The sequence below is a fragment of the Plectrocnemia conspersa genome, unplaced genomic scaffold (genome assembly GCF_051122295.1).
Source record: "Plectrocnemia conspersa isolate PC_06_02 unplaced genomic scaffold, ASM5112229v1 ptg000001l, whole genome shotgun sequence".
NCBI lineage: Eukaryota > Metazoa > Arthropoda > Insecta > Trichoptera > Polycentropodidae > Plectrocnemia > Plectrocnemia conspersa.
In genome coordinates this window covers 21,779,199-21,790,685 of record NW_028277165.1, presented here as the reverse complement: position 1 = coordinate 21,790,685, position 11,487 = coordinate 21,779,199, and the positions used below count along the sequence as shown (strand labels likewise).

The following is an 11,487-nucleotide window of genomic DNA, read 5'->3' as shown; positions in this document are numbered from 1 at the left end:
ATTAAAATAAATAACAAGCAATCCTCAGCCGGAATTCTTTTGCAATGACTAACAATTGAGTTCTTGTGTCTCGAAATTAACCTTGCGGTAAATTCTTTGCTATTCGTAATTATTTTTACAAATTCCTCTATTAAAAAGCACGTTTGTGGTACACGTTTATGGATAGCAAATAAATATACACTTAAGAGCTTTACTTACATAAGTTTTATGATTTTCTGTAGCTCATTTAATAGCGTTGTTTTATAATGTATGTAGATAAGAATACACATTAAATTTTACTTGACTTAGTTTGAGAGTCTATTTTTGTCGTATAGATGTTTAGTAAGTATATTGTATAATAATAGACTATACTGCAATGCCTTTCTTAAATACGCAATATAATTTTGTAAAAAAATTATCACATACTTCATATTATTGGCATGCATTTTGCTACAAATTCCAAAAAATTAAATTTTCTTGTCAGACAATAGTTTTAATAGCATATATGTTTTAATTATGTAGAATAATAATCACATAACATCTAATAAAACAAGGATCTGTTTATTTCATATGTATGTAAATTAATCTAAACGATATTTATCGATCAGTTGCTTATTTTTAATTTTGATGCAAGCATAACGAAGAGTTATTTATGAAGACCTAATAGTGAATCTCCTGATAAAAAATTCTGAATACTGCATCCCTTATTTTCTTGTCAAGTTAGTTGTAATTAATTATAATTTTGTATGTCTCTTCTAATGTGAAAAATATACACTCGGAGAATATATTGAGAGCTTCAAATAATATTTTAACACAAAATATACATCAAAGCTTCAATCATTGTGTAATTCTTCTCAATACAGATACTACTGTAGAGTAATCCTCTATAATAGATTTCCACTATCATAAGTTAAAATTACTTTCCCATCCTTACTTGGCAAGTTTATTATATTTTTTAATTTACAATCTGTTTATTTTATATAAAGTTTTAAAACAATTATATGTATATTAAGTGCCTAACCCATTTTGTTACCCTAGCTTATAATTATGAAATAGATAATAAGTTAATTGTCTATGTCTTTTATGACTCATACAATTAAAACCGAACATTTCCGACTTCATAATCACAGCAGTAATCACCTGGATGCAGATCATTAAAGTTATCTGACAGTTCGTCTTTAAATATGTGTTTGTATAACTAATGTACAAATTGTATTTGTCAAGATTAGAGACAGGTGTTAGTTCTATTCATATTTTTTTATTTTCCTATAAAAATTAAACGTTTATCTATAGCAAAACTCTTTAATGGTTTCTAAATCTTCACTCTGGTTGGGATTAGTCCTAAAATAAGCATTTATGGCAATTCTTAAGCACTTATTTAAGATTACGCCTAATTTAGAAAAGGAACCATCAAATAATATAATATACACAAATAATGACATCTACAAATATTTTTATTTGTAGTAAATAGCCAGCAATTTGGGCAAAGTGACACACTTCATTGACTTTATATTATTAGCCATATCTTTTAAGCGTTGCAGCTTATTCTTTGTGTATAAATCTATAAATCATAATTTTGATTTTTCTTATGGTTTATAAATGAAAACGTTTCAACCTTTATTAAATAACTGAAGATTTTTTTCATAGTAGGCAAGTTTTATCGGCAACAATAAATAACTAAATTAAAACACAATAATAATAACTTTTAATGCTCATTGATATTGAATCGAACCATAAAAATAGAGTTTAGAGATTGTGATAATTGTATAAACATGTAATTAATCATAATATATTGAAAATGTGTATTTAACGATTCATTTTATAGTTTACTTTTAATATTGCTCTTAAGTATGTCTTCGAAAATATCCAAAACATCAGCAGAGCAACCCCAAAATAGAGTGAAACCGCTTCCACCATGTCCATAGTTGTGAATTACTGGCAATTCTTTTCCGTTTATGTTACGGATCTCTTTCTCCAATCTAACGCAATGACGGCCAGGTCTCAAACCAACCCATTCGTACAAAATGTCCTCATTCTGTAACAACATAAAGAAAAAAATATTATATAAAAATACATTTTCATTATAAAATAATATGTGGAAACTCACTTTCAAACTCGGTATGATTTTTTCACAACCATCACGGATGAATTTGCTATCGTTAGAATCAATATTCAGATTAAAGTCATTTTCTTGATGTGTACCACCCAAGACGCAAGAGTCGATACTGATAAGCAATAATAACGAGTTTCTCTAATCATGTTATTTAACGTTAATTTGCAGTAAAATAAAATAATGAGTTAATAACTGTCGCTAAGTACTGCATTAAAAAAAATTAATAATACAACTATCTAACATTTAAGATTTTTATATATCTAAAAATTCTCGATACTGAAATGTTTATATGTACTCTGCGACATTGTCATGTTTGAAAATTTACATTTTAATCAAAAATACGAGTAATCAATTTAGCTTATTATTATTATGTATCTTACTTTGGTATTATATAGTTTCCGTCGTCCGAATCATCCATTACAGTATGATATATCCACGGGGCCTTAACCTAGAAACACAATTATAAATAATTTAAATCTTATTTATCAGAAAATTATGTTTGTCATAAGGACTTGTTTTTTTAACAGTTTAAAAGCACTTGCAAAAAGGATCTGAACAAAGGAGATAGTTGGTGCCATATAAAATGGAAAGCGTTGCATATCTCAGCCGTCTATATAACACTGAGTAAGTCTGCAAAGGGTTGTGGTGGAATGTTTTCAAGTGAAATTAAGCTATGCATTAATTTTAGACTAATTTTTTTACAGTAGTTATTTCTCTGTAGTAAATGAACATTATTACAATAAATTAAAAACCAACCCTTGCAACTTGTCCTCTGATCGGAGATACATTATTGTCCGGAACGATAATTTTAGAGCTCAATCCTGCACAGTTGACAATGACGTCATAATCGTTTTGCATTTCATCGATACTATGAATTTCTTGAAACTTTACCAAGCCACCAGCAGCTGTGAAACGATCCATCAAATAGTTTAATAAAATACTCGTTTCGCAGACAAACGTTACAAACTTATGGCCACTTCTGAAAAATGTAAAAGAAAATTGAAATCTGTTTCATAATATATATTTCATAAAGGACAACATACTTCATTTCCAAATGAAACATTTTTTTATACAGTGCTAAATTTTTCTCTTCCATGTCGACAAAACCGTAAGTGGCTTTCGCCCATTCCGGTGGAGTCAAATCGTCTTTGCTGATACGAATGCAAGGAATCAACGAAGAACTGGCCAAGCCTTGTCTCCAAAGCCAGAAATAAAAGTCGTGCGTTACCTTGCTCCATTTTCTGTAATTTAATATATTTTATATTTCAACTGAATTATTTTGATCAACATTAAAAATATTGATGCTTTTATCACAAGTCACTACATGCATTTTTACGCAAACACATAGCAGTGTTAATTAAATATACTTGGAAGAGTGGCTGACAGTTATTAATACGAATCAAGCATGCAACACAAAGGTAACAGCAGTAGCTTAAAATAACCACCTCACTTGCAGCATCAGTTTTTTGAATAGTGAAGATGAGAAATTCATTGACGAATAAAACATTAGTCTGTCACTTTAGCAAGTATACGAGTGGGCTAAAAAATACCGAATCGGCTGTATACACCACTATAATGCAAAAAAACTAGTATTTTTCTTTAAAAATCAATTTGAGTACAATGCACCAATTTGATTAGTTGTTATTAATTATTTGAAAGAAATATGACTTACAAAATATTCTCTGGAGGAGTGCTTCCTAATAAAAATGGACCCCAAAGTCCGCCTGCTCCATCTCCAGTTGTATTCGGACTTGTACTCTTCGTTATAATAGTCACCTGATTCCAATAAAATTTAGTATTGAATAATTTAAAATCTTAATTTTAATTTAAAATCTTACATTGATCGAAGGAAACCTTTCTTTGATTCTTAAAGCACAACTCAATCCATTGACTCCGGCACCTATAACACCAACTTTCACCATTTTGATGGAATTAAATCACACGTACAAACATTACTGATAAAATACACGTATTCAAGTCATAAATTTCTCAAATGTTGTTATTTATTATAATTTTATTTATAATTCTAAAAATAAGTTTATTAGTAAGGTATTAATATCGATGATGTTCTCACTGTAAAACCACAAATAAATCTATATTCACTTTAATCAATATTAGAAATTATTATTAATTAACTTGAAATTTTGAGAAGTATAAATACACGTCGCAAAGGTTACAGATAAGATAAACATACTAAGAATTTAACGGCATGTTCATTTGCAGGACAGATTAAACACATTTATTACTTAAAATATTTTATTTATATATGTATGTATATATATATTATTTAAAATTAAGACATTGTGAATCCCTTCAGAGATCAGTCATTATCTGATGGAATCTGAAATTAACAGAACAATCATTATTTATTTATGTTATTTAAATTAACATATGCACATATGCACAACGTACATTTTAAAAAACGTGACTCGTTTTATTCCATTGGGGTTATCAAGCAAGATGTGAGAGATCGTCCAGTTCTGGTGGCGGTGGAGCATCTCCTTGACCGATGAAAATTGGTTTCGGTACAACGGACACTGGCGCCTGCAATTTAATAATACATGAATGTTATTGAATTTTAAAAGGGAAAGTTTTACTATAAATAGCAGTGAAACTCAGCTATTATAAATCTTCTAAATTTTATTGTTATAAAAGTGATACATAAAAGTTGCTACAAAATGTAATGAGAATACCTCGATTATATTGCTTTGAAATAAAATCAGTATACTACATTTTATACATAATTTATTATTAAAAGTTGCAGACTCGAAATCATAAAGTGAACAGCAATGGTCAAAAGTGCGATGTTTCGTCTTGTAAAAATTTGGAAAGATAGGTATCTCAGTAAAAACGAAAAATTGTTTGGTAAGATTTCTAATATTCTTCATATGCCTTTATGCGTCTAAAATATGGACCATAAAGTCAGAAGAAGATTAGATGCGTTTGAAATGTAGTGTTAGAGGTGTATGTTAAGAATACCTTGGATGGCACGACGTATGAATGTAGTCTAGGAGAATTGAATATTAAATAAAGACTTTCAGCAAAGTGCATAAAACGAATTCTCCAGTTATGAGATGTCGCTCGCGGAGGACAGGGTCGTCATTTCAGCTTTATCCAGGGGTGGGGGCAAAAATTGGAAATTATAACATTATATTTATAGAATATTTTTTTTTAATTTGATTCATTTTAAATGGTTTCTATAGAAAATAATAATTACTAATAAATTAAAAAAGAACATAATAAAAAATATTTTATATTTTATAAAAAATATTGAGAGCCTCTGAATTGATATAAAAAATAATTCACAAAAGCCATATAATACATATATATATAAATATGTAGAATAAATTAACGGAATTTACTAATAGAAAAGTGTTAAAATAAATTATTAAAACATACTAATATACAAAAAAGAAGTAAAATAAACCAAAGCAATAAAACGTTGATTATTTTCTATAATTTACTTTAAATGCAATATAAAATAATAAATAAATAACAACAATAATAATTAAGGAAAATTCCGTAAAACTAACTCACTAATCAAAGGTTAAGATTCATAGTATTTCAGAATTAAATTACATACATGCATTTTTCTGACCAGATTTAAGGGTGAGCAAATTTTCCTGTTGCAGTGGAAACACTCGGTTATCTAGACTTTTTATAACAATATTACGACTTACAATAAGTGATAATCTAATGAAGCATATCTAAACCGAATTTCGATCAATAAGAGGGCGCAAAAAACAATAATATCGTCTCAGAAGTAAAAAACCCACATCAAAAGCAATAAAATCGTGTCGGCTTCGACGCAGTGGGAACACTCATTACCGAGCGTTCCCACTGCGACGGCGCCGACACGATTTTATTGCTTTTGATGTGAATTTTTGAATTCTCAGAAGTGATAATTTGTTTTTGCGCCCTCCTATTGCCCAAAATTTGATTTGAATATACTTTGATCAGTGCTCTTATATAAGAAGTCCGTAATAATATCGGTAAGTTAGCTATCATATTTTTAAAACATACGTAATATCAAAGTACAGACAAACTATGGAGCAAAATGCAAGATACGTCGTCTGTACTTCTTCTTCCACTTATTTTACCCTGAGAGATGAGTTGACTTAGTTTGTATATTAGACTTGACCTAATGAAAGTTCTATAACTATAATTAGTTCTTAATTCGAATATTTTGGGTTTTGGTTTAAACAGCAAATGGATGTAGTGCAACTGTCAAATTGAGTTTCATAGACATTTAAGAACAGCATATAATTTCACTAGCGCCTATCAGTTAAATTATACTTATAATAAATTTATGATACTGGTGAAAATGTATTTGGACTTCACTAGTGAAAAATACACATTCACCGTAACATTTATACATTACATGTAAGCGTGTAAATGTATTATTATTACATATGGAAAAGTTAAAATCACTTGCCAGATTATATTTTTACTAGTAAAATATATATTTACCGGAGAAAATGTGTTCCGATATGATTTCACTGAAATGACATATTTTAAAAAATATTTTCGCGATAGATTCAACTGTTTTTTTTTTAGATTTTCTTAAGGTATAACCTGAAAAACCCACAAATGGGCTCTTCAAAGAACTTCGGCAGCGGAATCGAGGGAAAACAGGAGGAGCATTCTACACGAGTTTGGAACCCGTCAGGATATTCACGATCCTCAGCAGTGAGGAAGCGATTTAAAGAAGAAGATATGCGGGTTAAGAATAGATTTAATATATTTGATCAAAGGACCGAGGCAGAAATTAACTTGAGATATGAATGCTTCTCTCATGATTAATTTTATGTTGTAATGTCACGAGCAGAGCGTTCAAAACACTTATATGTGATGGCGGATGTAGATAGCTCAACAAAAACATCATCCATCAAGTTAAATATTAAACGATAAGTTATAAATGAGATTATAAATCATCTTATAAAATAAATAAAAATTAGAATAAAAATCATATTTGTTTATATGTAGCAATATTAATGTAATACCTCTATAACATAAATAAAGAAACTTGATTTATAAATAATAGTGATTCGATTATATTTAATATATTTTTTAATAAATCTGTTTGATATTGTTCACTGAATTTATTAAAAATAAGTGATTTTAATCAATGGTAATTTTTGAGCTATTGCGGTCATACAATTTTGTGATAAACACATACAATACTACAATATTAATTTTGTGCCCTATAATAAATTCGTAAAAAGAAAATTGATTAAAAATATTTTTACATTCACCTCAAACAATATCTGCAACAAAAATTGAATTCAGTCCCACAACTATTATATCTAAAATCCATATCCTTAACAAGTTATATTTAATTAAAACTAAATTGAAAATATAATATAATTTGTGCTTATTCATTACGAAAAAAATAATTTAAACAATACGCAACACACTCTTCAACTCACACAATCCGAATTACTCACCGGCGGCGAAGCAGCGGCGAGAAGTGACGCATTATTCTACAATTACCTGACTAACTGTGGTGCTTTGTTGAGTAGGCGCCTTGCAGACAACGACAACTTTCTGTCCGTGCCCAACTGATCCGACTCCACTAACCGTTTTAACGATATTGGCCTGTATAAAACGTTCAGTTTACTTAACCCTTTTGGGAATTCAAATATATACACATAATACAAAAAACATATACAAAAAATCATCCTTAAAGTTTCTCAACTAATATACACATGCTAATAAACCATCAACCGCAAAAATGCCTGTGCGTTACGACTATTCTCTTCACTTACCTGCTTTGTTTTGCAACATTTACACATCAGTCGGTTCTTATCTAATTATATTAACATACAAAACAACTGTTCTATTCTATTGCGTTAACGATCAAAAGGTGGCAGATGTGCGTGCAAAATTATAACACTCACCGATTGCTGTTGTTGTTGCTGATTGCCACCCGTAGTTTTTTGTGTTACAATGACAAACTTTTGAGCCGGCTGAGTGTTGGCCACCGATCCTAAGGGGCGTCCCATGTTCGGAGTCGAAGCAGGGTTTACGACAACGGTTCGATTTGAAGTAATACCTAGATAAATATTGGAATATTTTTAATGAAGCATTTTTCAATCATTGTATTGTGGATCTGCACGTTACTTACTTCCACTAAATGAAGTTTGGCGTTGGACAGGCGGAGCCGGCGGTGGCGGTACTATGTTAGGCGTAGTTGGAACGATAGTGACGAACTTAGTCAAAGACGGAGCTGTATTTGCATTGCCGCTTGGCGCTGAAGTCGTAGACGTCGGGGTCATTCGAAGCTTACCGACAGCGTTATGAAGTGTAGCTCCCAAATGTCCATAATCGCGTCTAACAACATTATTACAATAAGATCATATATAAAAGAGAAATTCGGTAAAGAAAGACATAAGAAAATTAAGACCTAAAAACTTATTTTTTTAAAACACAATAACATTTTAACATCAAATTTGGAAAACGTCTGCGGGACAACACGAAAATAATTGTGGTATACTACAAATATTAAAAAACGTTTGATTACAAATTCAAGAAGCTATGTATAGATAAAAAAGAGATGTACTAATACAATTTTGGAGAACAAACAAAAAGAGAAGTTAAAATTATTTCTGCGATACAACTGGTCGAAATAGCGAACGGTGGAAAAATTAACAGAAGAAGAAAATTGCCTATCAAGAAACCAAAATGTATCGTAGATTACAATAATTATATGAATGGGTATCTCATTTGCTGTGAAATTTTAAATACAATTCAAATTTACAAAAACTAAATAGAACAGTTTATGCTGAAATTTGCAGAAACGTGGCTTCAAGATAGCTCCACTGAAATAGCTACACCAGATACATCAAGCATGCAAGTTTCACCCTTCGCTATTGTTACGATGCAGACCCTCAGTATTGATTACAATGAAAGATTGTCTGGAGTTTTAAAAGATCACGAATTAGTTAAAATTGCTAATAAAAAAACTAATAAATTAGTAAGGCGTAATTGTCGAGTCTGTGCAAAACTTAAAATTCGTAAATGAAGTGCGTTCATATGTAGACAGTGTAAAATTGCACTTCATGCTGGTAAATGTTTTCAAGCTGACCACACAAAAAATAAATATTAAAGTTAAAAATATATGTTTTAATAATAAATATTTTACTCGAATTTTAAGCCTCTGGAATTTGGGATATCGATTTCATTAATACAATATTAATAACATACGTTATGGTAAATACGTAGTTTAACGTGTTTTTGTTATATGAAGTTAAAATGACGAAACGCACAAATTTGTGCACATGGTATTGAATGTGTTAAACTATTATGTAAAATATAAAAAAAATACATAGAAATACATATTTATCAGTCACTTTTTTAACTATAAAAAAAATTCAACAAAATGGGCAATTTATGAATTCATCATCAAAGAAAGGTTCCGAAATATTTTTATAAACAAAATAAATACATACCTGAATTCTTCTATCAAATCTGGTGTATTTCTTAAAGATTTGATCACAGATGGAAGAATCTTTTCTAATAAGTGTTTAATGTGTCCAGCAGCTAATTTGTCTGCATTTACAGGTGCATCTATATTAGCTAATATCCTCTCGCCGATCCATTTAACGCGAGGAATGATGAATACCTGAAAGTTATAAATAAATACAGAAATAAAATTAAAACTCAAAAAGTTATTAATTTTCAATTACTTTTATAACTTCAGCGCCGAGTTCGGATAATCCTTGTATCGCTCCATACAGAGAAGCTAATGGAGTTTTTTCATTCTGTTGCGATAATCTTTCCGCTTGTGTTAATTCTTTGCCAGAAGTATCCGTAGATGGTAAAGGAGGATTCAGAGCTTTACTGAATAATCTGATAAAAACATAAAATATACATAAACAATATAAATTCCTTTATATATTTTTTTTTATATAAATAAACAATTCTACCTTGTGACTCTAGTTTGTACATTATTCGTAGATGTATTGAAATTCTTGCAGATCTGTGCCATTAACCGAGAAGCGAAATCTCGCAGAGCCCAATGGTTATCCATTTCGGGCCGCATACATAATTGTTTCGATACTATACAAGTAGACACTGAAGGTATTAACTCGTGTAACTGAAAATAATATTAATTAACTATAAGGTTTTCTGTCACAACGTAAAGTTTACATAAACCTAATATACAGCTATTTTATAATCGACTTACATATTTTTCCAAATACAAGGATTGATTATCTAATAACGCTTTCACCATTCTCATCAAATAAATTAACAACGCCAGATTATTCTGGACAACGTTGACTTTAACGCCTTCGGATATGAAGGTGCACATCCTCGGAAGCATTTCGTGGAGTCCAGGATCACAAGCGAGAGATTGGAGAGCCTCCTGTAAATATTATTAAAATAAATCTTCACATTCGACAATATAAAAATATATATATTATCACACAAACCGCTCTTCTCGCTTCGTCGGCTCCGACACAAGCTTCAGTAATTTCTTTATAATACAGCTGCTGTTCAACGCTCAGCTCGTGTGTGGCCAATTGTTTCACGTGCACAGTCTCGACATTTCGCAATTTATGCAATTTACCACTGCCTGGTTTGCCTGACAAGACAAAAATGTTAATAACAATGCCACAGAAACAAACAAAGGAAAGATTACGAAATAATCACCCGCAGCGTCTTTGTCGTTGACTTTGGTCAATTTGGTAATCGGGTCGACAGACTCTAATTTTTGTACTTCTTTACTTAGGGGAGGTGGATTTTCGGGAACAGTAGGCTGTACGCCATCTACGCATAACCAATGAGCTCGTAACGTTACGTCTAATGGTATTTTTGGAGCGGCACTCGTAAGTATGTCGTTCAAGTCTAACTCTTTCTCTTCTATGAAATGCAACTCGCGTCCTCCGCCCGATGCAAAGCGGAACGGAGTGAAGTCTCGTTGAAAAAATCCATATTGAGGCTAAAATAATAATTTAAGTAATTGATTCGAAATTTATTAAACATAATTTATGGGTTTACTACCTCGATATTCCTAAGTTTTAGAGCGTGGTTGACGTCGTCAGGCATGAACTTGAAGCGTTTTGAGTGGTGCATGAATTTGGCCGCATCCTGTATGAGCATCTTGAGCTTGAACGAAACATCATCTGCCAGCTCACGCGCGGCTTCGTCCGGCAAAGATGCTATGCCTGAGCTCTCGCCCATCGCTCGGATGGACTCCAAAGACAGTGTGGCGGGGGCTGAGCTGGCGTTTCCGCCCCCCACACCGTTACCTTCGGAAGGAGCCATTTTCGCAACGCCGCCACTGACAGACGCGCACTGACAGAAACGGTCATAACAGCAAGTGTTGTGACCATTTTCAAAAGACTCTATTACAAGTTTGTTGTTTTCTTTTAATGAATAAAAATACTATA

General features: G+C 31.2%; 2 protein-coding genes and 1 long non-coding RNA gene across 5 annotated transcripts; 1 reads left to right on the top strand and 2 right to left on the bottom strand.

The window, feature by feature from the left end:
* Positions 1-1,661: 1,661 nt before the first annotated feature.
* Daao2 (D-amino acid oxidase 2) lies at positions 1,662-4,242 on the bottom strand. Its single transcript, XM_088198952.1, has 7 exons — positions 3,931-4,242; positions 3,765-3,868; positions 3,136-3,333; positions 2,849-3,071; positions 2,473-2,540; positions 2,087-2,204; positions 1,662-2,014 (listed from the first exon to the last, which is right to left on the bottom strand). Exons 1-7 carry the CDS (start codon positions 4,012-4,014, stop codon positions 1,799-1,801), a joined length of 1,011 nt encoding a protein of 336 aa, XP_088055078.1. The 5' UTR covers positions 4,015-4,242; the 3' UTR covers positions 1,662-1,798.
* An 88-nt stretch (positions 4,243-4,330) lies between these two features.
* Positions 4,331-11,426, bottom strand: LOC148239197 (transcription initiation factor TFIID subunit 6-like). Of its 3 annotated transcripts, none has more exons than XM_088198897.1 (12): positions 11,099-11,425; positions 10,748-11,036; positions 10,528-10,679; positions 10,281-10,460; positions 10,021-10,190; positions 9,781-9,943; positions 9,544-9,716; positions 8,220-8,425; positions 7,993-8,147; positions 7,586-7,690; positions 4,505-4,636; positions 4,331-4,433 (listed from the first exon to the last, which is right to left on the bottom strand). In XM_088198897.1, the coding sequence occupies exons 1-11, from the start codon at positions 11,360-11,362 to the stop codon at positions 4,544-4,546; spliced, it is 1,950 nt and encodes a 649-aa protein (XP_088055023.1). In that variant the 5' UTR covers positions 11,363-11,425; the 3' UTR covers positions 4,331-4,433; positions 4,505-4,543. The 3 variants fall into 3 exon arrangements, with proteins under 3 accessions (XP_088055023.1, XP_088055032.1, XP_088055042.1); XM_088198906.1 differs by having other exon boundaries at positions 10,528-10,670; XM_088198916.1 differs by lacking the exon at positions 7,586-7,690 and having other exon boundaries at positions 11,099-11,426.
* Positions 4,643-9,194, top strand: LOC148239198 (uncharacterized). Its single transcript, XR_015811531.1, has 2 exons — positions 4,643-5,701; positions 6,650-9,194. It is a non-coding gene; the product is annotated as an uncharacterized LOC148239198 (long non-coding RNA).
* Positions 11,427-11,487: the final 61 nt, after the last annotated feature.